The sequence below is a fragment of the Saccopteryx bilineata genome, chromosome 6, assembly GCF_036850765.1.
Source record: "Saccopteryx bilineata isolate mSacBil1 chromosome 6, mSacBil1_pri_phased_curated, whole genome shotgun sequence".
NCBI classification, from domain to species: Eukaryota; Metazoa; Chordata; class Mammalia; order Chiroptera; family Emballonuridae; genus Saccopteryx; species Saccopteryx bilineata.
Window position 1 is genome coordinate 105,622,644 of NC_089495.1, and position 26,638 is coordinate 105,649,281.

The 26,638-nt window shown below is 36.2% G+C and overlaps 1 protein-coding gene across 4 annotated transcripts in view; it reads left to right on the top strand.

The window, feature by feature from the left end:
* The window catches only part of RB1 (RB transcriptional corepressor 1), a 215,998-nt gene that overhangs the window by 120,082 nt on the left and 69,278 nt on the right, over positions 1-26,638 (top strand). For all 4 annotated transcript variants that reach the window (XM_066236318.1, XM_066236315.1, XM_066236316.1 and 1 more), the window contains 5 exons: positions 7,528-7,644; positions 9,040-9,096; positions 9,180-9,211; positions 9,292-9,368; positions 10,379-10,575. In XM_066236318.1, the coding sequence (XP_066092415.1) occupies positions 7,528-7,644; positions 9,040-9,096; positions 9,180-9,211; positions 9,292-9,368; positions 10,379-10,575 (480 nt within the window). The remainder of the gene's footprint in view (positions 1-7,527; positions 7,645-9,039; positions 9,097-9,179; positions 9,212-9,291; positions 9,369-10,378; positions 10,576-26,638) is intronic.

Below are 26,638 nucleotides of genomic sequence, written 5' to 3' on the forward strand. Positions count from 1 at the left end.
GTTTTCCACAGTGGCTGCACCCGTCTGCATTCCCACCAGCAGTGCAGGAGGGTTCCCTTTTCTCCACATCCTCGTCAGCACTTACTATGTTTGTTTTGTTGATAAGCACCATTCTGATTGGTGTGAGGTGATATCTCATTGTGGTTTTAATTTGCATTTCTCTAATGATTAGTGATGTTGAGCATTTATTCATATGCCTATTGGCCATCTGTATGTCCTCTTTGGAGAAGTGTCTATTCATTTCTTTTGCCCATTTTTTGATTGGATTGTTTATCTTCCTGGGGTTGAGTTTTACAAGTTCTTTATAAATTTTGGTTATTAACCCCTTATCAGACTTATTGTCAAATATGTTCTCCCAGTGTGTAGTTTGTCTTTTTATTCCCCATGTTTATGGCAGCATTGTTCACAATAGCAAAGATCTGGAAACAGCCCAAGTGTCCGTCAGTGGATGAGTGGATTAAAAAGCAATAGTACATATATACAATGGGATACTATGGGGCCATGAAAAAGGAAATCTTACCTTTGCAACAACATGGATGGACCTGGAAACTATTATGTTAAATGAGATAAGTCTGGCAGAAAAAGAAAAATATCATATGACCTCACTCATTTGATCAAAGGGACCAGAGGAAAAGAGGACAGAGGGAAAGGGAATGATAGGATGGGATAAACCTGAAGGGAAGGGGGGAGGGCGCTATGGGGAGAGGGGCAAAAGAGATGGTGAGGGGAATATGGGGAAGGGGGAATGTATTCAGAGCAACACTAGAATCTATGTAAACACAATAAATTAAAATCAATAAAAAAGAAGAATCCTGGGTCTGAGAAATCTGTCTCTTTCTCACAAACAGTATCCTGGCTTCTTTCACTGCTAAATATTGTCCATATGCTTCTTCTAAGCTTTGGCGCTGCAGGCTGGGTATTTGTTCCTGGGGCCCAGGACTGTTCCCTCTCTGCTAAACTTACTTCCTGCCACACTAGACATTCCAGGCTGCTGTTCGCTCCTGGGAGCTGGGCTGCCCTTTCCGCGTTTCCACTTTTTTTTTTTTTTACCAGTCTCAATGTGGCTTCTTCAGTGATCCTTGGTTATCAAGTTCTCTTAGTTTAGTCTAAAGTTGGTTTTTCCAGATTATGGTTCTTAAAATTAAGTTGTAACCCACTCTGGTTCTGGAAGGTGGAAGTTGGTACGTCCGCCTACTCCATCGCCGTCTTTTCAAAAAACCTACTTATTTTTTTAAACATATTTGTGATACAGTTTTAGTTTTATTTTTCAAATTAAATTTCTTGAGGTGACATTGGTTAATAAGATTATATAGGTTTCAACTGTACAGTTCTATGATACATCATACATCACCTGTATACTCCATTGTGTGCCCGCCACCCAAAGTCAAATCTTCTATCACCATATATTTGACTCCCATTCCCTTTGGTGCTTGTTTGTTTTTCTTGTTTGTTCATTTGTTGCTTTCAGTTTTTTTCCCATATGTGAGTAAAATGATGTGATTCTTAACCTTTTCTCTTTGATTTATTTAGTTTAGTGTGATATTCTCTAAATCCATTCATGGTGTCACAAATGGTAGTATTTCAGCTTTTCTTAAAGCTGAATAGTATTCCATTTTATATATGTACCACATCTTCTTTATCCAATTATTATTGAAAAACAGTTGGATTGTTGCCATATCTTGGCCACCATGAATAATGCTGCATTCAGCTTAGGGGTGAATATATCTTGTGAATAAATATTTTCAATTTGGGGGGTAGATACCCAGAAGAGCAATTACTAGATCATATGGGAACTCTAGTCTCAATTTTTTGAGAAGCCTCCATACAGTTTTCCATAGTGGCTGTACCACTTTACATTCCCACCAGCAATGAATGAAGGTTCCTTTTTCTCCACAACCTCTCCAACACTTCTTATTTCTTGTTTTGTTGATAGTAGTCATTTTAACAGATGTAAGGCAGTATCTCATTTGGGTTTTTGGTTTGCATTTTCTTATATATAGTGAAGTTGAGCATCTTTTTATGTATCTGTTGGCCATTTGTATGTTTCTTGGGAGCAGTGTCTATTCAGGGCCTCTGTCCATTTTTAAAATTGGATATGTTTGGTGTTGAGTTGTATGAGTTCTTTATATATTTTGGGTATTAACCCTTTGTCAGAGGTTTTGTTTGCAGATATCTTCTTTGTTCAGTTGGTTACCTTTTTGTTTTGTTGGCAGTTGCTTTTGCTGTGCAGAAGCTTTTCTAGTTTTTTTAAAATTAATTAATTACTTTTTAATTTATTGGGTTAACATAGTTAGCCAAACTATATAGTTTTCAAGTGTAAAACTTGATATAACAACATAACCCGGTATCATGCTCTGCCCCCACTCCTGCTCAGATTCTTAGAGTAGGAAGCTCAGGTGACCTGGATGTTTGTACCATCGAGCCCAATACAACACCTTCCTTGTAAAGACATCAGAACAAGTTTGGTTGTCAGAGCAGAGCTACCTAATATGCAGACAAAATGGTCAAAGAAATATGCTCCAAATGAAAGAAGAGAAATCCCCAGAAAAAGATGTAAATGAAATGGAAGCAACCAAACTACCAGACACAGAGTTTAAATCAATGGTTATAAGGATGCTGAAGGATCTTAGGATAAGAATGGATGATATTAATGAGAATTTAAACAAAGAAATAGTAACCATTAAAAAGGACATAGAAGTGATAAAAACGACAACAATGAAATGACAAATGCAGTATCTGAAGTGAAGACTGCACAATAAGGAATCAACAACAGGTTAGGAGAAGTCTATTAGTTTGACACAGTTCTATTCATTTATTTTTTTCTTTAATTCCCTTGCCCTTGGTCAAGGGAAAATTCATAAAATATTCTCTATGACCAAAGTCCTTAAGTTTAGTACCTATGTCTTCTTCTTTGTAGTTTGTTATTTCAGGTCTTATATTTAGGTATTGATCCATTTTGAGTTAATTTTTGTATATGGGGACAAAGAGTAGTCTAATTTCATTCTTTTGCATATGGCTTTCTAATTTACTCAGCACCGTTTATTGAAGTTTTTAATCCCATATGTGCTTTTCCTCCTCCATTGTATATTTTTGGCTTCTTTGATTTGCCCATATACATGTAGGATTATTTTTGGGATCTCAGTTTCACTTCATTGGTCTGTGTGTCTCTTTTCCTGCCAGTATCATCGCTTTGTAGTATATTTTGAAGTCAGGGAGTATGATGCCACCAGCTTTGTTCTTTTTTCTTAGTATTGCTTTGGCTATTCAGGGTCTTCTGTGGTTGCATACAGATATGATATTTTTGTTCTGTTTCTTTAAAAAAATTGGGATTTTCATGGGACTTGCATTAAATCTGTATATTTCTTTGGGTAATATGAACATTTTAACATACTAATTCTTCCAGTACGTGAACATGGAATATTATTTTTCCATTTTATTGTGTCTTTTTCAATCTTTTCAAATAATGCTTTGTAGTTTTCAGTATAGAGGTTTTTTACATCCCTTATTAAGTTTATTCCTAGAAAGGAATTATTTTTTCTATTTCTTCTGAATGCAGTGGATTTTTATAAATTGATTTTTTATATATTGATTTTTAGAGAGAGAGAGAAACAGAGGTGGAGGGAAGATCAGGAAACACCAACTCGTAGTAGTTGCTTCTCATATGTGCCTTGACCGGGGAAGTCCAGGGTTTTGATCCTGCGACCTCAACATTCCAGGTTGACACTTTATCCACTGTGCTACCACAGGATGGGCATGTACATTGATTTTGTATCCTGCAACTTTGCTGTATTTGTTTATGGTTTCTAATAGTTTTTTGGTGTCTTTAGGGTTTTCTATATAAACAATCATGTCATCTGCAAAAATTGAAAATTTTACTTCTTTATTCCCAATTTGGATACTTTTTATTACTTTCTCTTGCCCAGTTGCTTTGGCTAGGACTTTCAGGACTGTGTTGAATAAGAGTGGTGAGAGTGGACATCTTTTTCTTGTTCCTGATCTTAGAGGAAAAGCTTTCAGTTTTTGACCATTGAGAGTGATAGTAACTGTGGGTTTATCATATATTGTCTTTATTTATGTTGAGATACTTTTCATCTGTACCCATTTTATTGAATGTTTTAATCATACATGGATGTTGTATCTTATCAAATGATTTTTCTACATCTATTGATATGATCATGTGATTTTAATCTTTATTTTATTAATGTGGTATATTACATTGATTAATTTGTATATATTGAACCATCCTTCTGCCCATTGAATGAACCCCACTTGATTGTGATTTATTTTTCTTAATATATTGTTGTATCCAACTTGATTGTATTTCATTTAGGATTTTTACATCTGTATTGATAAAAGATTTTGGTCTTGTGTGTGTGTGTATGTGTGTGTGTGCGTGTGTGTGTGTGTGTGTGTGTTTTATCTTTGCCAGATTTTGGTATCATGGTTCTGTTGGCATTCTAAAATGTGTTAGGAAGCATTGCCTCTTTAATTTTTTTGGAAGAGTTTGACAAGGATAGGTATCGCATCTTTGAATGTGTGGTAATATTTACTAGTGAAGCCATTTGGTCCTGGACTATTACTTTTGGGAGGTGTTTGATATTGTTTCAGTTTTTCCACTATTAGTCAGTTGAGATTTTCCAATTCTTCATGATTTCATCATGGTTATATATTTCATCAAGGTTATATATTTCTAGAAACATATCCATTTTTTCTAGATTCTTGAATTTGGTAGCATATAGTCTTTCATAGTATTCTTGTATGATTCTTTATATTTCTGTGATGCCTGTGGTAACTTCTGATGATTATTCAGATCTACTCATTTTTAACTTGATTGGTTTCTTTTTTGCATTTAAGTTGTATGAGTTCTTTATGTATTTTGAATAGTAAACCCTCATGAGACATATGATTTGCAAAGATTTTATCTTCTTGAGTAGATTGCCTGTTTCATTTTGCTGTGCAGAAGACTTAGTTTGATCTCTCCTACTTGTTTATTTTTGCTTTTGGTGTCAGATTAAAAATATCTCTAACACTGATGTCAAGAGCTTATTTCCACCTCTTTTTTTGTCAAGGAATTTTATAGTTTCAGGTCATACACTCAAGACTTGAACCCATTTGAGTTAATTTTTGTGTATATGTAAGACAGTGGTCACGTTTTATTCATTTTTATGTGGCTCTCCAGTTTTGTCAGCACCACCTATTGAAGAGACTGTCCTTTCCCTTTTCTGAATTCTTGGTTTCTTGTCATAAATTAATTGATGCTGTATGTGTGGGTTTATTTCTAGGGTCACTGTTCTCTCTATTGATCTGTGTTTCTGTTTTTCCAATTCCATACTGTTTCGATTACCCTAGCTTTGTAATGTAGTTTGAAATCAAGGTATGATGGCTCCAGCTTTGTTGTTTTTCCTCAATATTGCTTTGGCTATTTCGGTGTTTTGTGATTCCATGAAGATTTTAGGATTGAGTGTTCCATTTATTTGGTATTACTCAGTTTCTTTCATTAGAGTCTTATAGTTTTCAGTATACAAGATTTTCACCTCCTTGGTTAAATTTATTCCTAGGTACATAATTCTTTTTCATGCAGTTGTAAATGGGATTATTTTCTTAATTTCTTTTTATCATAGTTTGTTCTTAGTGTATAGAAATACAACTGACTTTTGTAACCATTTTTTTTTTTTTTTTTTGTATTTTTCTGAAGCTGGAAACGGGGAGGCGGTCAGACAGATTCCCGCATGCGCCCGACCGGGATCCACCCGGCACACCCACCAGGGGCATCGCTCTGTGTGACCAGAGCTACTCTAGCGCCTGGGGTAGAGGCCAAGGAGCCATCCCCAGCACCCGGACCATCTTTTGCTCCAATGGAGCCTCGGCTGTGGGAGAGGAAGAGAGAGACAGAGAGGAAGGAGAGGGGGAGGGGTGGAGAAGCAGATGGGCGCCTCTCCTGTGTGCCCTGGCCGGGAATCAAACTTGGGACTCCTGCACGCCAGGCTGATGCTCTACCACTGAGCCAACCGGCCAGGGCCTAGTTCTAATCATTTTTTGATGGAGCCTTTAGGGTTTTCTATATATAATATCATGTTATTTGCAAAAAGTGACAGTTTTATCTTTTTCCTCTCCAATTTGGATGCCTTTTCTTTGTATTGCCTAATTGCTCTGGCTAGGACTTTCAGTACTATGTTGAGTAAAAGTGGCAGGTGTGGTCATCCTGGTCTTATTTTTGATCTTAGGAAAAGTTTTCAGCTCTTCACCATTGAATGTGATGCTGGCTGTAAACTTGTCATACATGACCTATTATGTTGAGATACTTTTCCTTTATGCCTGCTCTGTTGAGAGTTATTTTTATAAATGGATGTTGAGTTTTGTCAAATGCTTTTTCTGCATCTGGTGTATCGCATTGACTGATATTTAGATGTTGAAGCATCCTTGCATCTCTGGAATAAATCCTTCTTGATCATGGTGTATGATTCTTTTAATGTATTGCTGAATTTGATCTGATATTTTGTTGAGAATTTTTGCATCTGTGTTTATTAGGGATGTTGGCCTATGACTTTATTTTTTGTGACATCTGACTGGTTTTGGTATCAGGGTAGTGCTAGCATCATAAAATGGATTGGGAAAATACATTCTACTGTTTTATGGAAGAGTTTGAGAAGGATTGATATTAATTCTTTTTTGACTGTTTGATAGAATTTACCAATGAAGTTGTCTGGTCTCGGACTTTTGTTTGTTGGGACATTTTTAATTACTGGTTTAATACCTTACTATTGATTGACCTACTCAGGATATATATTTCTCATGATTCAGTCTTGGAAGGTTATATGTTTTTAGGAATTTTTCCATTTCTTCTAGGTTGTTTAATTCTTGGTATATCATTTTATGTAGTAGTCTCTTATGATCTTTGTCTTTTTTTGTTATCAATTATAATTCTGTAAGGCTTTTTTATGGATGAAAGAGCTAACAAGTCTATGCTTCACTAACCTATCAGCAGAAAATTTAGGTAATAGGGCTTTTATTTTATTCTGGTATTTTTTGTTCATTAACATTTGAAAGTAGAATTCTTTATTTTCAATATTTTTTGTTGTTGTTGTTTTTTTTACAGAGACAGAGTCAGAGAGAGGGATAGACAGGGACAGACAGGAACGGAGAGATGAGAAGCATCAATCATTAGTTTTTCGTTGCAACACCTTAGTTGTTCATTGATTGCTTTCTCATATGTGCCTTGACTGCGGGCCTTCAGCAGACCAAGTAACCCCTTGCTCGAGCTAGCAACATTGGGTTGAAGCTGGTGAGCTTTTTTTTTTTTTTTTGCTCAAACCAGATGAGCCCACGCTCAAGCTAATGAGCTCGGGGTCTCGAACCTGGGTCCTCTGCATCCCAGTCTGACGCTCTATCCACTGCGCCACTGCCTGGTCAGGCTATTTTCAATATTTTGGTAGTTTTCTTACCTATTGTGGAAATGTTTTCACAGTATACCTAATTTGTTAATTTTCATTAAAAATATTCTCAACAATTCTGTTTTCTTTCTTAAAGAACTGCACAGTGAATCCAATGGAAAGTATCTTGAAAAGAGTGAAGGATATTGGATACGTTTTTAAAGAGAAATTCGCTAAAGCTGTGGGACAGGGATGTATAGAAATTGGGTCACAGGTAACTTTAATTTTGATTACTGCTGTTATATTTCAAATGCAACATCTGTCCAAACTGTATAAATATAATACTATTATGGTATTTGTCCAATAGTTTAAAATGGTGATAGACAGTATATCTTGGCTGCCCATGTATGCTGCTATTTTTGGAAAACTTTATGGGAAAATGTCTCTTGTTTCTATAAGAACAAAAGAAAATATGCATAAAATTTTCAAAAAAATCAAAGAAGGAAAAAACGAAAACCTTTGATACTATTAAATATTTTTGCATATGCTTTGTCTTCTACATTTAGGAACACTCATGTATGCATGTACTTGTATGAATAGGATTATAGACATGTCATTTATCAGTAATATTTTTTATCAGTAATATTTTTAATAGTGCTATTATTATTTCAGAAAACTTAAAACTAATATATTGGGTAAAAATGTGGGCTCTGGATCAGAATCATCGGCTTCTACCATTATGATCAGTCATTTAACTTCTCTGAAAATCAGGTTTTTATATTTGTTCTGCTTTGTTGTGTGGCATTAATGAAGTAATACATAAAGATATGTTTAAAAACTGTATTTTACAATACATATTTATGTCAGTTTGTGAGTTTATATTTTGATACATGAGTATGTTAAACAATTATACTTAATTTTTAACATTGAAATTACTGGGGTGACATTGGTTAATAAAATTATGTAAGTTTCAGGGGTACAATACTATAATACATCATCTTTATATTGTGTTGTATGTTCATCACCTAAGTCAAGTTTCTTTCCATCACCATTTATCCCTCCTTCACTTTCTCCTACTTGATAAGTTCTTTTTGTTTGTATATAAAATTTATGCTCAAAACATGAAATGAAGGAATATGGTTTATGGTTTGTGTCTGAGAGTGTATGTGTCTGCATGTGCATTTCTCTACAATTTGGTCATCCCTTGAATTAATGGGAACTAGTTATTAGGTTAAAACTTTGCTGATTATATCAGTGAAATCTGATTTTTTTCCTTTGCCTATTTTATGAACAGAGGCCATTCTGTGAATCCTGGACAGCTATCTTGAAAATACATGATCTGGGTCAGGGAAAGTCTCATAATAGGATGTAAAAATAGTACTAGGCACGTCACATATTTTATATATAAATACATACATCTGTTGAATGATACAGACTGAAGTAGAATGAATGAAAACAAAGACCTCCCTCTTGATAATTTATTGGGAGTGTTAACTATTATTTTATACTTAAGTCTTGAGTTTTAGACAAGTTGGCTTTCATGATCTCTTGGTAGCTACAATATATTCCTAAGAAGGTTCTGAAATGTATTTCAAGAGAAAACTTTAAAAAAATTAATAATTGTGATTTTCTAAAGTAGTGAGGACTAATTATTTTTCTTTTTTTGTAGCGATACAAACTTGGAGTGCGGTTGTATTACCGAGTAATGGAATCTATGCTTAAATCAGTAAGTTAAAAAGAAAATAATAGGAAAAAAATTCAATACTGTCATAAAATGGTTTCAGTTTAACATTTTTAAATGTGTTTTAGGAAGAAGAACGATTATCCATTCAAAATTTTAGGTAAATTTTTTATTTTTAGTAAAAGAATTTTTTCTTTTTATAGAAGTAAGTGTTTCAAAATCACTTTCTTTTTCTTTTAGCAAACTCCTGAATGACAACGTCTTTCATATGTCTTTGTTGGCATGCGCTCTTGAGGTTGTAATGGCTACATATAGCAGTAAGTTAAATTTTAGTAAATAAAACATTTAGTTTAATTTAAAGTAAAAAAAAAACAAATCTAAGGTGTTTTGTGTTTTTTGGTGGGAGCAGTATCATTCAGGTGAAGAAATGAGTATTTTATATCAGTATAGACTGAAAATGTAATTGGTCACCATAAACTATTTAACTGGCTTATATTCTGAATTATTTCAGGTCATCTTGGGAATAGTATTTCACTTAGGCTCTTATTCTGAATCTAGGCAATGTACCTATTTAAATTCCTTCAAATACTAACGAGATTGTAAAATGCCAAAGGAGTACTAAGGAACAGCGTTCACTGATCCAGAAGTACTGTTATAAACTCTATGATCATATGACCAAAGGTTGGCGCTAGAATTCATCAGATAAACAGAAAGAGGCCAGTGATAGTGTTTTCTTTTTTTAATATAATTTTAAACATATATTATTTTGAAAATAACATTATAAATGTTAGAAAATACTTTTTTCTGCAAAAAACAAAGATTTATCTAAGGATACAAATACACAATAAAAGAGAAACAAATTAGTAAACAAATATGAAAAACTGTAAATCCTTATTAATAACCAAGAAATGCACATTTAAAAAGATAACGTTTTCTAAGGAATAAAATTATCAAAATCTTAAAGAATTCCTCTCTACCTTCACCAAGAATTACTGAGACAGTTAAAATGGGTATGTTAATGCATTGCTGGTTAGATATTAAACCTGTCCCTGATATAAGTTTGGGGTGTTTAAACATTTAAAAATTTGATATAAGCTATGAACCCTTGATCTTGGAAAATCATATGTGCACATACACTCAAAGTTTTGAAAACTATTTCCTGGGAGTCTGTGGGTTCCAAAATAAAAAATTCTGTTCCAAATAAAAACTTCTGTTTCGTCTTTTATTGTGTTTTAATTTTTTGTTTGATAAAACCTTCCAGCCTAAAAATATGTAGTTCAAGGCTTAACATTTCATGCCTAAGTTACATTTTTTCTTTCATTTTTAGGAAGTACATCTCAGAATCTTGATACTGGAACAGATTTGTCCTTCCCATGGATTCTGAATGTACTTAATTTAAAAGCTTTTGATTTTTACAAAGTGATTGAAAGTTTTATCAAAGCAGAAGCCAACTTGACCAGAGAAATGATAAAACATTTAGAACGATGTGAACATCGAATCATGGAATCTCTTGCATGGCTCTCAGTAAGTAACTAGCTAAAATAATTCAAGATATTTATATGCATATGGCATATCTATTAGTGAGAGATGTTAGTTAAAATTTAGCTTTAGAACAAATATACAATTTAATGAATATTATGATTTCAGTGTATAGCCCAAGAGTCGAGTATTAGAGTTTTCTTTTATTTGAACTCCCTTGACCATCTAATATAGTGATTTATTTAGGAAAAGCTTTTCTTAAAGTATGGCACTTTAATGCAAAGCTGAATTCTTTAAAGTATGGAGGTAATTTTTTTTAAACAAATGTTTTATATTTGAAAATTTAAACATCTCTTAAATTTTAACAAAATGAAAAAAAATTTGAGATTATTCTATTTAGATGATATAATAGTACAGTTTTTTTAGTTCAATTTAGTTGGATTTTCCCCTTACTCTTAAAAATAGTTCAAAAATCTACACTATTATTCAAGTATAGTTATTGTTTATAACATTATAGATAAGGCAGAAATTATATTCTCTATGTATTCGATTTATAGCATATGAGCTATTGAAAAGGTATTGTTTTACTGAAGGTGGAATTTTTATGTAGTAAAAGTACAGTATTTGAAGTTCTTCTATAATGCTCTTTAAATTTGCATAGTTGAGTAAAACTTTGTGAATAATCAGATTTATAGATTAATATTGAATTGGTTTCTTTTGAAATTGTTGCATGCTTGTATCTTTTTTTTGTGACAGAGACAGAGGGACAGATAGGGACAGACAGACAGGAAAGGAGAGAGATGAGAAGCATCAATTCTTTGTTGTAGCACCTTAGTTGTTCATTGATTGCTTTCTCATATGTGCCTTGATGGGGTTGGGGGCTACAGCAGAGCAAGTGACCCCTTGCTCAAGCCAGTGATCTTGGGTTTCAAGCCAGCGACCTTTGGACTCAAGCCAAAGCCAGAGACCATGCGGTCATGTCTATGATCCCATGCTCAAGCGAGCAACTCCACATTCAAGCTGGTGAACCCACGCTCATGCCAGCAACCTCAAAGTTTCAAACCTGGATCCTCTGCGTCCTAATCCTATGCTCTATCTACTGTGCTACCACCTGGTCAGGCTGCGTGCTTCTATCTATTGCATGCTTGTATATATCTTTTCATTTACTCTAGTATATAGAAATGCAATGAAAAAATTAAGACTTTAGTTACATTAGAATCCTAATCTGTACATGTAACCTTAATTTTATTTTTTTGATATTTTAAAAACCTAGTGGCTAAGCAATAACTTATTTCTCAGTGTTTTCTTGTATTGTCATATAGACAGTGGATACAAAGGAGAGTAGTAGGGCAAATTGATCGAAGGATACTACATTGCTAGTCATTAAATTTAGTAACTTGTTTAAACAGGAACTTTCACTTTATAAGAAAAAGAGCTGTTAAGAGAAAATTAAGAATCTGAGGGTTAAAAGTAGAAAAAATAAATGAATAAAATAAAATAAAAAAGTAGAGAGTACTTTTCAGAGGCTAATGTACCCTTTCCTTATAGATATTGAAGTGACCTTTACTGAATCATCTGAAAGTGACCATTCTGATTTCTTTCAGAGAATTACTTTTATTTCCATAAGTATACATCTGCTATATGCCAGAAAAGACATGGATTTTGTGGAGGAAATAGTAACCATTCACTGTTTAAAAACTGCTTGTGCTCAAGCCTATTTAATTAGTACATTTCACAGTGTTCTAGAATTCTAAATTCAATATTTCTTTATTTTTGAGAATTTTTGGAGAAAAAGTGAAATGCTCAAAGCCTGGAAAAGGGTACATTTTATTAATAATAGGATGATGTAGAAGTCGTAAACCTCTGAATGTAAAGGTTAAGTGTTATCTCTAAGTGATGAAATTATAGATAATTATTATTGTCATTTTTAATGTGTGAATTAAAAAAACACATATTACCTTTTTAATCATAAAAAGAATAGAGTGGTAGTGGGTAACTATCAAGATAAGTCAGGCCACGCAAATAGAATACTATGAGAATTTCCTGTGAGAATAATTGACATTTTAGAAAAGGGACATGCTATAGATATATTTGAAGCTTTCACAGACCTTAAGATTTTCTTTTTAACTGAAGAACATTGTATATACTGAAAACTGTATAGCACAAATTATAATTCATTGAATTTTTCACAAATTGAACACACCCATGTTTTTAGCTCACAGATCTAGAATTGGAGCAAATTTCTAGTCTTTTGATTCTGTATTGCAAGAATTTCTCATTAAACTATAGATTGATAAAAACATATTTAGGCCCTGGCCGGTTGGCTCAGTGGTAGAGCATCGGCCTGGCGTGTGGGAGTCCTGGGTTCGATTTCCGGCTGGGGCACACAGGAGAAGCGCCCATCTGCTTCTCCACCCCTCCCCCTCTCCTTCCTCTCTGTCTCTCTCTTCCCCTCCCGCAGCCAAGGCTCCATTGGAGCAAAGTTTGCCCGGACGCTGAGGATGGCTCTGTGGCCTCTGCCTCAGGCGCTAGAATGGCTCTGGTTGCGGCACAGCGATGCCCCAGATGGGCAGAGCATCACCCCCTGCTGGGCATGCCGGGTGGATCCCGGTCGGGCGCATGTGGGAGTCTGTCTGACTGCCTCCCCGTTTCCAACCTCAGAAAAACAACAACAACAACAAAAACATATTTAAAAGTGTTCCACCTAAAGAAACATTAAGTGAAGTATTTCTTACCCCCCTTATGTGGTTTAATGAAAGAACATCTTTGTAATTTTTGTTTTGATATTTATTTTAATTTTTTAATATTTCAATTATAGTTGACATTCAGAGTTATATTAGTTTCAAGTGTACAGACATTTATATAAATATAACTTAGAAGTAATCCCTTTGATGAGTCTAGTACTCGTATGGCATTATATATAGTTACTATAATGTTGTTGACTATATTTCCTCTGCTGTACTTTACATGCCTGTGACTGTTTTGTAACTCCAATCTGTACTTCTTAATCTCTTCACCTTTTTTACCCAGCCCACCAAGCCCCTTCCATCTTGCAGCCATCAGTTTGTTCTCTGTATCTGTGAGTCTGTTTCTGTTTTGTTTGTTTTATTCATTAGATTCTACATATATGTGAAATCATATGGCACTTGTCTTTGTCTGCTTATTTCACTTAGCATAATGCCCTCTAAGTCCATCCATGTTGTTGGTTGTTGTAAATGGTAAGATTTCATTCTTTTTTTATGACTGAGTAATGTTATATTGTATATATGTACTGTATCTTCTTTATTTGTCTTTTGATTGGACCATCTAATCTATTTATATTTAAAGTAATTATGTATAGTATGTAGTATTGCTGTTTTATTAGTTGTTTTCTGATTGTTTTTGTACTTCCCTGTTCCTTGCTTATTCTCTTGCTCTCTTTTGTTGTATGTTGGTGGCTTTCTCAATCGTATTGTGTTTGGATTCCTTTCTCTTTATTTCTTATATCTATCCCTTGCAGATTTTGGGTTTGTAATTACTAGGTGCTTCTTATATACCAAGCCATGTTTATAGCAGCATATTTTAAGTTTATCGTTGCTTCAAGTTTGAACACATTCTAAAATCACTACTATTTTTACTCACCCCCTACATGTCATACATATATATATATATATATATATATATATATATATATATATATATTTATTTATTTATTTTTTTATTTTTTTATTTTTTTATTTTTTTTTTTCCTCTTACAGACAGAGTCAGAGAGAGGGATAGATAGGGACAGACAGACAGGAACAGAGAGAAATGAGAAGCATCGATCATCAATTTTTCATTGTGACACTTTAGTTGTTCATTGATTGCTTTCTCATATGTGCCTTGACCGTGGGCCTTCAGCAAGCTGAGTAACCCCTTGCTCAAGCCAGCGACCTTGGGTTCAAGCTGGTGAGCTTTGCTCAAACCAGATGAGCCCATGCTCAAGCTGGCGACCTCAGATCTCAAACCTGGGTCCTCCGCATCCCAGTCTGATGCTCTGTCCACTGCGCCACGGCCTGGTCAGGCTACATGTTATATTTTTTAAATTACTTTTTACTTCTTTTCTGTGAGCGTTTATGTGTATCCCTTAATTTACTGTTATAATTACACATAGTCTTCCTACCTTTGCTTCTTAACTTTTGTACTAGTTTTCTGGTTGATTGATGCACTGCTTTTATCATGTGCTTGCCTTTGTCAGTGAGAATTTTTTTTCCTTGTGATATTTTATTATTCATATTTTTAATTTTTTTTTTCGTCGTCTAAAAGAAGTCCCTTTAATACTTCTAGTAATACTGGTCTGGTGGTGATGATCTCCTTCAGCTTTTTTCTTGTCTGGGAAGCTCTTTCTGTCCTATGATTCTGTATGATAGCTGGGGAGAGTAATCTTGGTTGTAGTCCTTGCTTTTCATCACTTGGAATATTTCTTATAAATCCCCTCAGCCTACAAAGTTTCTGTTGGGAAATCAGCTGACGGTTTTAAGGAAGCTCCCTTGTAGGTAACTAACTGCCTTTCTTGTGTTGCTTTTAAGATTCTCTATTTGTGTTGAACCTTTGGCATTTTAATTATATGTCTTGATGTGGTTCCTTTTGGGTTCATCTTGTTTGAGACTGCATTTTACAGACTTGTATGTCTATTTCACTAGTTTAGGGAAGCTTTCAGTCATTATTTCTTCAAACAAGTTTTCAATCATTTGCTTTTTCTCTTTGCCTTCTGGTACAATTATTATGTAAATGTTATGCTTAATGTTGTCCCAGAGGTCCCTTATACTGTTCTTATTTTTTAAAAATTCTTTTTTCTTTTTGTTGTTTTGATTGGGTATTTATTTCTGCTACCTTGTCTTCCAAATCTCTGATTTGACCCTCTGCTTCATCTAATCTGCTATTGACTCCATCTAATGTATTTTTTTTATTTCAGTTATTGTAGCCTTCATTTCTTTTTTTTATGATAGAGACAAAGAGAGGGACAGAGAGAGGGACAAATAGGGACAGACAGACACGAAGGGAGAGAGATGAGAAACACCAATTCTTCGTTGCAGCACTTTAGTTGTTCATTGATTGCTTTCTCATATGTGCTTTTACCAGGGAGGCTACAGCAGAGTGAGTGACCCTTTGCTCAAACCGGCAATCTTTGGGCTCAAGCCAGCAACCATGGGGTCATGTCTGTGATCCCATACTTAAGCCAGTGACCCTGCACTTAAGCCAGTAACCTCGCACTTAAGCCAGTGAGCCCATACTCAAGCTGGATGAGCAGGCACTCAAGCTGGTGACCTCGGGGTTTCGAACCTGGGTCCTCTATCCCAGTCTGATGCTGTATTCACTGTGCTACTGCCTGGTCAGGCTATTCTTTATTTCTGACTGGTTGTTTTTTATGGTTTCTGTGTTGTTTTTTGTTTTCTATCTCATTGTATAAGTTCTCACCAAGATTATCTATTCTTCCCCTAAGTTCATTGAGCATCCCTATAAGCAGTGTTTTCAAATCTGTATATGGTAGAATGCTTGCTTCCATTTTGTTTAGGAATTGTCTTGTTTTATTCACTTGGGATATGTTTTTTTGTTTCCTCGTTTTGGATGCCTCCCTGTGTTTGTTTTGATGTATTAGGTAGATCTGCTACATCTCCCAGTATTAGCAGAGTGGCCTTATGTAGTAGGTGTCCTGTGGAGCCTGTGGCACATTTTGCCTGTTCACCTGAGCTGGGTATTCCAAATGTGTCTCTTGTGTGGGTTGTTTATGCTCTTCTGTTGTAGTTGAGCCCTGCTTGCTGTTGGCATGTCAGTCAGTGGGTGGCATTACCCCTCAGGCTAACTGGCTGTGAGGACTGGCTGTGACTAATAGTGGGTGAACTATTTTTGGGGGGGCTGACCCCAAGGAGTGGGATTCAGTTTAGTGGGGCTCTGGTACCTGCCGAGTTCACTCTTTGTGTTTGTCATTTGTGGTACTGATTTGCTTTAGTGTGGTCTGAAACCAGTCACTGGGTGTGTTGGTTCTGAGGCTTCTAGGAAGGGGCTTCTGTACAGGCCAAGGTCAGCTACTGCCTCTTTTTGTTCCAGGGCCTCCTGATAAGAGCTGCAGGTGATTTGTGGTTGGTAGCAGCCTATGCTGGGCTTGGAGGTGCCTGGAAGTGGTTATGCTGTGAACTGAGGCCTGCTGCCACTAGCACCAGACTTTAGGCTGCTTTTTGAGAGGCACAGGGCATGTGGAGGCCAGTCACTGCTTGTTTGGGATGTGTAGGCCTTTCAGAGATTTTAAGAAAGTTTGCAGCATGGGCTCAGACCAGCTGCTTGTGTGGATTAGCCTCTAAAAGAAGTTTGGACTGGACATGAATTGGGTGTGGCGAGGCCTCAGAGAATCAATAGGATGGGTGAGAATAATGTTAGCCAGGTTGATGGAGATTCAGATTTGTTGCCCACCTGCCCCTGTAGGCTGTGTGTGGGAGAGTTCATAAAGGAACAGTGGCACCTGCCAGCACCTTAGGAGAAAGCTGCTCCCTCCAGGCCTTGCCTTGAAACTAGACAATTCGGTTTCTCCCTGTAAGTTTCTGGTGCTTTGGAGTTACTGTTGCTTCTCTGAGCTTAGGGCGACTATTATCTGAGTGAGTCTGTGCTCAGGCCCTTAAGAGGATGTCTGGTTGTACAGCAGCCCTTCATCTCACCCAGACTGAGTCCCTACTGATTTTCATAGCCAGCTTGTGGGAACTCCTCTTCCTGGCACTGGTGCTCTGAATTGGGGTTCCTGGTGTGGGGCTGGAGCCCCTCACCCCTCAGTGGTGACCTCCTCAGCCAGGATCTCTCTCCTGATTCTTAACTGCCATATGCAAGTATATCCTTAGTTAAAGGAATTTTGTTCAGCTGTTCTTCAGATGGTTCTCAAAGGTAGCTTTTCTGTAATTTTTTTTTTTTTTTGCAAGTGAGAGAGAAATGAGAGGCATCAACTCGTAGTTGCAGCACTTGAGTTGTTCATTGATTGCTTCTCATACATGCCTTGACCAGGGGGTTCCAGCCAAGCCAGTGACCGTGGGGTCATGTTGATGATCCCATGCTCAAGCTAGATGAGCCCATGCTCAAGCCAGTCACCTTTAAAAATTATGGTTATTTTTTATAAAATGTTATTTATGTTAACATAATGATCTTATGTTGGTTGTTTAAAAATTTTGTATTTAAATTAAGATTTAATTACTAATACAGTATGTATTGATAGATATAATCCACATGACCAGAAACTTGTGGGTCCTTAATAATTTTAAAAATGTAAAAAGATTATGAGTCCAAATATGTTTGAAATTGCCTACCTTATATTCTCTTCTCTATTCAGACTTTTATGTTTACTATCATAAACCATGTCTAGAGTCTTTGTTCAATTCTATGTCCACTTGAAATTCTTCTCCTGCCTTCTAGTTTACCAGATTTTCAGGTCTACTTCCATTTTGCCCATCGTGCCACCCTACTGTATAATCATGCTTCCCTGCTTTACAGTCTTAAGTGTTTATTTATACTACTTTCTAGTCATTTATGAACTTTATTTCTTATCTGTGTGTGTCTCATGTTAAATGAATTAATTTTTGTAAAGCATTTAGAACAGTATTTGGCATTGTATTTTATGATGTGGCAACTAATTATAAACGTAGGAATGATGGACAGAGAGGCCAACTGATAAAGACATCTAGGTAGTGTCATTCATTAAAATACCCAGAATGAATGAAATTTGCTTGGGAAGGTGAATTTTATTGGATTATGTTGTTTGAAATGACGGTTATTCAAGTAGAGGTGTAAAGTATAGTTGATATGTGTGTGTGGAGCTTAGTAAAGAAACATATGTGAGGACTGTGAACCTTAGAGCTGCAGGCACAAAAATTTCTAAACTTTATTGACAGCTTATCTTGTGCTAGGTGTTGTGGTGAATACTTGTGATAGTTTAATTTTCACAAACCTTTGGTGGTAGTATTCTCCATGCGGAAATTAATGCTTAGAGAACTTGAATAACTTGCCCTAGACCACTCAAGCTACAAGGCAGAGCTGTGGTTCGAACCAAAGTCTCTCTGGCTTCAAAGCTATTAATTTCTATGTTTTCTCAATAACTAAAGGCTAGAGAATTGATAAGCTTACCTAAGAATAGTATACAACAAGAAGGCAGCTAAAGATAGAATACAAGGATCTGCAACATTTATGGAATAGACAAGAAAGAGAAACCTACAAAAGAGATTGAAATAGATGAGAGCTAGGAGGAAACAGAGATAGGAGGAAAATCAGAAGTGTCATAGAAAGAGAACATTAAAAGGTCTGAGTGCCTTCTTGCTGTTTCACATACTATAGAAGCAACCAGTAAGAACTGAAAAGTGTTCATTAGTTTAAACAACAAGGAAGCCACTGGTGATGGTAGCAAGGATTGTTAAAAGAATTAGTGGGGGCCTGACCTCTGGTGGCGCAATGGATCAAGCATTGACCTGGAATGCTGAGGTCACCGGTTCAAGACCCTGAGCTTGCCCAGTCAAGACATTTAAGGGAAGCAAGGTATTACTTCCTGTCCCCCTCCCCCTTCCTTCTCTTCCCTCCCTCTCTCTCTAAAAACAATAAATGAAATCCTAAGAAAGAAGTGATGGGGGCAGGAGTGATGACTGGGGGTCAGTAGGGTTTAGATGAGATGTGAATGAGAGATAAATAAGGTATGGAGACAGTGATTGTAGACAGTTTTTACAAGAAATGTCTCTGAAAGGAAGTAAAGATATAGCTGGAGATGTGTGAGGTGGAGGGAATACTGTTTTTTAAGATGGGAAGGATAGGATTGAACATTGATCGAAAAGAGCCATTAGGAGTGTTCTCTATTGTTGGATGACACATTAGTGACTAAAATAATCATTTTATTTTGCCCGTGATTCTGTGGATTGGGATTTGGGAAGAGCTTGACTAGGTGGTTCATTCTTGACCATATAGTGTCAGCAGGGGTCTGGGACAGGTTCCTCTTCCAATGTACTTCTTAACTCACAAGTGTGGCATCTTGCTTACCTTGGTACATGCTAACCCTCCCTCCATCCTGTTTTCCCTCCTCATAGAAGAACCTAGGCATCTCATAGCAGTTTGGTTTTAGGGTAATCATGCTTCTTATATAGCAGCTGGTCTCCAAAGGCTTCTATGAACCAAAAAGACCATAGCTGAAGCTTTGTTTTGTTAGAATAGTCACAGGGCTTGTCCAGGATCAGGAGGTCCCCTTGAATACTGATGTCCCATATATTACATAGATCTGGCTGATGGAAATCAGAACTCTTTCTGGTCGTTTGTCAGCCCCTGGAATAGTCCTGCTGCTTCCACTGGTTCTTTCCCTGGCGTTGGGTAGCTTCCATACATGAATGCACTAATCTGTACCTAGCTGAAGATTTGAGAGTAAACTTCTGCAGGCCCCTGTAGCTCTCTCTCTTCAGCTCTCTCCTTTCTTTTTCAACCTCACCTTTCTCTATTCTGTCAAGCTAATTTTAGCTGTCTTGGCTTCCTTGAATTCTCAACTCCCTCAAGGAGGGAGACCATTAAACTCTATTTCAGTTTGTCCTGCCTGCATTGTAGCCTGGGAACCCTCTCCACACATTAAGCTAAGGCAGTGGTGGGGTTTACCATTTGTTTTCTTTTTCTCAGGGATTATGTCTTATGCTGCTTTATGTATTCAGTGTCTGAAAGCTATTGTTTCATTTATGTTTTTGATTTTGTAGTTATTTAAGATAGTCTCTGCTCCTTCACGACTGGAAGAGTTATATATAGTATTTAGTGATTCATAATGTTGTTATAAATATGTGTACTTAAAGAATATTTAGAGTATCATTTCTGTTTTCCCATATTAAATGCATCCTATTTTCTGAATAATACTGTTTCAGAGGGCTCCTTTCTATAGAAAGCATAGAAATCCTGGTTATTAACTATTTTCTTGTATTAAATTTTAACAAATCATGGGAAAGTTGAGTCTCCTTTCAATGCTGTCAAATATAGCTGACTCATTAAATTGGATCTGTCATACTGTTTTTCTGTAGTCACTGAACATTAGCAAGTTTCTTCATTCAGTTATACAAATATTTGCCCAAAGCGCATTTATATAAGAACAGATTAAATATATTTCTTTTTAAATTATTTTTGCAAATTTTAAATTAAGGCCTGTTTTATACATCACTACAGTTACAATGAATAGGGGTTTTTCTTTCTTTCTTTTTTTTTTTTGAGAAACTTATAAAAAAATGTTTAAGCGTCTTTGATTCTTTTGAAATGTCAAACAGGAAGTGTATACAAAAGAAAGAAAGCCTGTGGCTTTGAAAAAGCCCCAAAGGATATCTGTTGCATTATCTGTGTGGGGGATAATTAACCTCTGGTGCACTTTGCACAAAGATTATAGTATTTACCATTAGACAATGTTTTTAAAGAATGTTACATTTTACTAAGAGGTATGTTTCAGGAAGGTAAGTGAATTGTAAGGTAATGATTAAGCTATATTTAACACTTTAAAAAAATATGGGTAGGTGCAATGAACTAATATGATGCTATATATTATATTTATACCATGCTTCTATAATAAAAAATGTTTTAAGTTGGGTTTTTAAAAGCTCCTCATGAATTATATAAAACAACCACATATTTACTTTTTATAAGAATTAGGATGTTTAATTTTTAAAAATCTGACTTTTTCTGAAAATCTAGTTAAGGCTTTAACCTTTCAGTCTGACCAGTGTCAGACTTCCTAATTTTTTGCCCTTAACTCCTGCAGCTAACTAGTAGCTTCTCAAGTGGTTTAGGAGACTTGATTTCACCATTCAAAACTGAAATTCTTTTATTCTAAATACAACTTTGCTTTCCAATATATATATATATATATATATATATATATATATATATATATATATTTTTTTTTTTTTTTTTTTTTTTTTTTTTTTTTTTTTCCTGAAGCTGGAAACGGGGAGAGACAGTCAGACAGACTCCCGCATGCGCCCGACCGGGATCCACCCGGCGCCCCCAACCGGGATCCACCCGGCGCGCTCACCAGGGGCGATGCTCTGCCCACCAGGGGGCAATGCCCTGCCCCTCCAGGGCCTCGCTCTGCCGCAACCAGAGCCACTCCAGCGCCTGGGGCAGAGGCCAAGGAGCCATCCCCAGCGCCCGGGCCATGCCTGCTCCAATGGAGCCCCGGCTGCGGGAGGGGAAGAGAGAGACAGAGAGGAAGGAGGGGGCGGGGGGGGGGGGAGGCGGAGAAGCAAATGGGCGCTTCGCCTATGTGCCCTGGCCGGGAATCAAACCTGGGTCCCCCGCACGCCAGGCCGACGCTCTACCACTGAGCCAACCGGCCAGGGCTTGCTTCCCAATATTTTTACATTACTTTTCAATTCATCCAGGATTGAATACTGAGCATTCTGTCTTTTCCTCTATAGTTACCAGGTATAAGTCTTTAAAAACAAAACAAAACTTTATCATGTAATTTGGATTTACTTTATTATTATTTTAAAAATCTATTTCATTTACATTTTCGTAGAGAAGATTATCACCTTTTTACATTTAACGTACTACAATATTATAAGCTCCTGTTTGGTCTCCGAGCTTTGACACTGTTCTCCACTTTATACTTTGGTGCCAAGTTAATCTTCTTCCTAAATACTTATTCATGCAATGCTAATTAATGTTCAAACACCTGTAACTCCTTATTGCCATTCAGAAAAAATTAGCCTCTCTGCTCTAGTTGTGATTATCTGCTCCTGCCTTATCTTCACATTCTTACTTACCCTATTCCTCAAACACTCGTATAGACAGAGAGTTCTTTCATCTGTGGCACAAACCACCATTATCCAGTGAGAGATGGCGTGGCCTGCCTAACGTGGGACATGGAATCAGGAGACCTGGAGTTAGGTCCTAGCTTTTTCATGTACAACTTAATGTCTTTGTATCTGTTTATTGCTTTGTAATTTGAGACAGTCCAAAAGATTTGGGCCCTTTTTAGCCCAAGAATTTGTTTCTATAAAACTATTGAAATGTTAAGAATTATTTGCCACTATTGAATGTGGATCCATATTTTGGAGTGCTTCATGATTTGTAAAATATTGGAGAAAAATTCTTTTTAAAAAAGGTAGCACAGAGGTCTCATTCCCCTGTTCTCCTTTAGCTCTGTTCTTCCCTGTTCTCCTTGGACATACCTGATATTTTGTACATCAGATATTTTTAAAGGAATTGTACTTGCCTCTGTGAGGTACATAATGATGTGGGAAATAGCTTCTAGCCTTGAAGGAGCTTGGACTGTAGTAGAAAAGTGAATAACTGTATTGCACCATAAAATACAGTCAGCTATGAGGGTCAGTGGAGGGAGTGATCGTATGTGGATGGGAAAAGACTGGTACAGGTGTGGAAATGGAGAAAGACACAGAATTAGCAAGGCCTAGCTCTAGAGTGAGGCATATTAAGGGAAAATTATGGCCCAACTATGGCAATGGTAGATGCATACTGATTTAAGACTACCATAATTTAGTCTTAAAAGGTATTAAGTTTGTAATGTTGGTAAAAATGGAAAGCTAGCGCTATTGGTTAATGTGATAGTATACAAAAGTTAATGTAGCGGATAATTCTATGCACTAATTTTTTTAAAAGTGGGTTTATTAAGGGAAATCTTCTTGAAATAGAGTTTATACATGTCTTCTTCAACATAAGATATTTAATTTTACTTTTTGATTGAGGGACATCATTATAAACATTATTATATTATGTGTGGGCTAGACTGCCATTTGCTTCCAGAGAATATTGTCCTCTATTCCTACAGTTCTAGTTTTTTTCTGTGTTTCCTCTCTCTTTCTCTGTGAATTACTATTTTTTAGTGTTCAGGTCTTACCATTCCATAATACCCACTCTAAGTTGCTCTCCTAATATGATAAATCAATATACACTACTGAACATGCCCTTTGTCCTTTTGGGGTTTTGGCACAACTAGCTTGACAAAGTTTCTTTCTTACTTCCAGACTAAGGGTTTTTTGTTTGTTTTGTTTTAAGCAGTGCTTTTCAAACTTGAATGTGGTAGGAATCGCCTGGAGATCTTGTTAAAATACAGATTTTTATCAGGTAGGTCTAGGGTTAGTCTTAAGATTCAGCATTTCTAACAAGCTCGCAGTTGATTCCGATAGTGCTAGCCTGTGGGACCCTGTTTGGAGTAGCCAGTTTCTGGATGACTGTAAAGCCCTGACATTATATGGCTTTCATGTGAAATACTCTGTTGGTTCTTTAAACGAACTCTGCAGAGTAGAAGATGTAGGTATAGTTCCAGTTTTGCATATGAGGAAAGAAACACAGAATGTCTATAAAGTACTGGTACTCCTTTCCTTGTACCACATTATTTATGTTAAATCATTCACACTATTCTTATTAACACTATAACATCTAGTAGAGCATGTTAGACAGTATAAAACGCAACAGTATAAATAGTAAGTGAATTTTATTCTAAGTGAAAAAATAATATATGTACTTTTTAATCTTGATCAGCAAGGTGTTTTGCCTAAGAGCTAAGCATTGATGGGAAGGGAAAAGTACCCTCTGTTAGCAGGCTCCTTTTTGCAGTGCACTGACACTGTTGTTATAATGTATCCCTTAAGAAGAAAAGATACAAAGAAGACTTTGCAAAAAAGAGCAAAGTATATTTTCAAAGGAAATATTAGTGTGCATATATGTTTCATTCATGCAACTCTCAGAAATGAGATTTTAACATGTGTTTTAGAATATATAGTAACTTAGGGTTGATGAATTAGGTATTTGGATCATCTCTGAAAGAGATTGAAGGGAGGGATGAGAATGATGTGAAATGGAAAGCTAGGTCTGTTTCCATAGACTGAACTGTTAGAACTGAGTTTGCTCTCAGTTTTAATGAAAGACTCTGAGTATGCTCCAAGTCTTCTATAAGAATAAAGAATGTAGAGCCTGAAAAGTAAAAATAAAGGAAGGCAATATCTTAGCAATACAATTTTTTATAGTGACCTTGTGTTTTACTAGTAAACTATTTTAGAATTAAAAAAATAGATATACAGCAAAGTACAAACAAGTAAAATAAGGGTGGTAACTTAGTTCACAGAAATAATTATCCACTGAAATGTGGGTAGATGATTGCTTTAAAAAGATCTAAGAATATAAGCTCAATTTAATAAAATCATTCTGTATCATCAAAATTGTTAAGGATCAGTAAAGAATTTGTGATTTTTTTTATGTGGTTCCCCATATATTAAAAGAACAAACAGAGGCCCTGGCCGGTTGCTAAATGGATAGAGCGTCAGCCCGGCAAATGGATGTCCCGGGTTCAATTCCCTGTCAGGGCACACTGGAGAAGCGGCCATCTGCTTCTCCCTCCCTTCATTTCCCTCTTCTCTCTCTCTTCCCCTCCTGCAGCCAGTGACTTGATTGGTTCAAGGGTGGCCCCGAGCACTGAGGATAGCTTGTTGGTCTGTGTGCTTCAGCCTCAGGTGCTAAAAATAGCTCGATACTTGAGCATTGGCCCCTGATGGGGTTGTCAGGTGGATACCAGTCAGGGCGCATGTGGGAGTCTGCCTCACTATCTCCCCTCCTCTCACCTAAAAACAAATAATAAAAAAACCCCAGAAAACCTAACCCTGGTCAGATAGTTCTGTTGTTTAGAGCTTTGTCTCGAAGCACAGAGGTTGCAAGTTGAATCCCTGGTCAGGGCATATAATAGAACAAATCAGAATTCCTGTCTGTCTCTTTGTTCCTTTCTCTTTCACTAAAATCAGTAAATTAAGAATACAGAAACCCAAAGAAACCAACATAGCTGTTATAAATTAATGTAAGTCTTATATTAAATAGTTATGTGAGATTGAGTTCTTGATCCAGATCTGTTTATGTTTTTAAACATAAAATATTTTTCATGACTAAACATCTGCTCCAGTGCCTTCTTGTCTTGAAACGCATGTTTGATCTCTTAGTCTGTTCTTTTCTTTAAGCAATTACCTCCTCCTTTAATCTTTAGAACACTCTGACACATGAGAAGTTGCTCCAGTTCACTATGGAGAAGTATTCATAACTTGTCCATTCATGTCTTCCTTCCTCCTCCCTCATTGTCCATATTATACATTTTTCTTGCTCATGAATTGACACAGGGGTTAATGAAATACAGGGATGGAAAAAAAAATCTAACTCAGAAATGTCTCTTAGGTATGGAAAGTTGGTTTAGGAAGCAGTGCTTATAAAAGGTTTCACTGGTATACTTCTTTGGAATCTTTCCTGGTCATCATACAGATCTGCATCAAAATAACTGATTATGTATATGAATTTTCAGTGTACAAATTATAATTAACCCTTTGAGTAGTATGAACATTCATATACATCCTCGTACTTCCTGACCATCCAGAGTATGATCGTAACAAAATTTTTTATTTTAAAAATGTGTAAGGCAACACTAAAAAAAGGCAAATGTATGTTCTTCTTGTTTCCATAAATTGATTATCAAACAAACATGATTGTAAGTTAATAAAACTGTAACTGGAACTAATTTCATTTTTTGAAAAATCTCACTCCCAGGGGTCAGCGAGCATGAAAAAGACTCACTACTCAAGGGGTTAATATTTTTACATGTGCTGTTACAAGCACTGTTAAAGTGCTGAAATGTGTTAATTCATTTATTTCATACAGAAATACATTTCGCAGATGAAGAAGCTGAGGCATTGAGAAATTGAGAAAGTTTCCCTTGTTCACAAAGCAAAGTTGTTGGCAGAAGCAAAATTTTAATGCAGGCTACCTAGTTCCAGAGACTGCTCTTAACCTCTCTGTTGCCTCTTAGGGTGTTGATTAGCATACTGTTAGGTACCTGCACCGTTGTGATTAGTTTTTTTACTCATGTTTTCTCTGTTTGTATCTTTCTCTTTGTGTCACTGTGCTGTAGCAGAAGGAGCCTGAGCTTCAGAGGCACCAGCTCTCATTTTATCTTCACAGAAGTAAACATTGTTATCTATGTATTTTACAGATAAGGAAAGCTGAGGTTCAGAGGTGTCATGTAACTTGTTCTGGTGTGATTTTGAGAAAGTTATGTCTGTGTCTCAGGTTTCCTTGTCTGTTAAATAAGGGTGATTTTCAGTAGTGGGATTCAACTGGATTC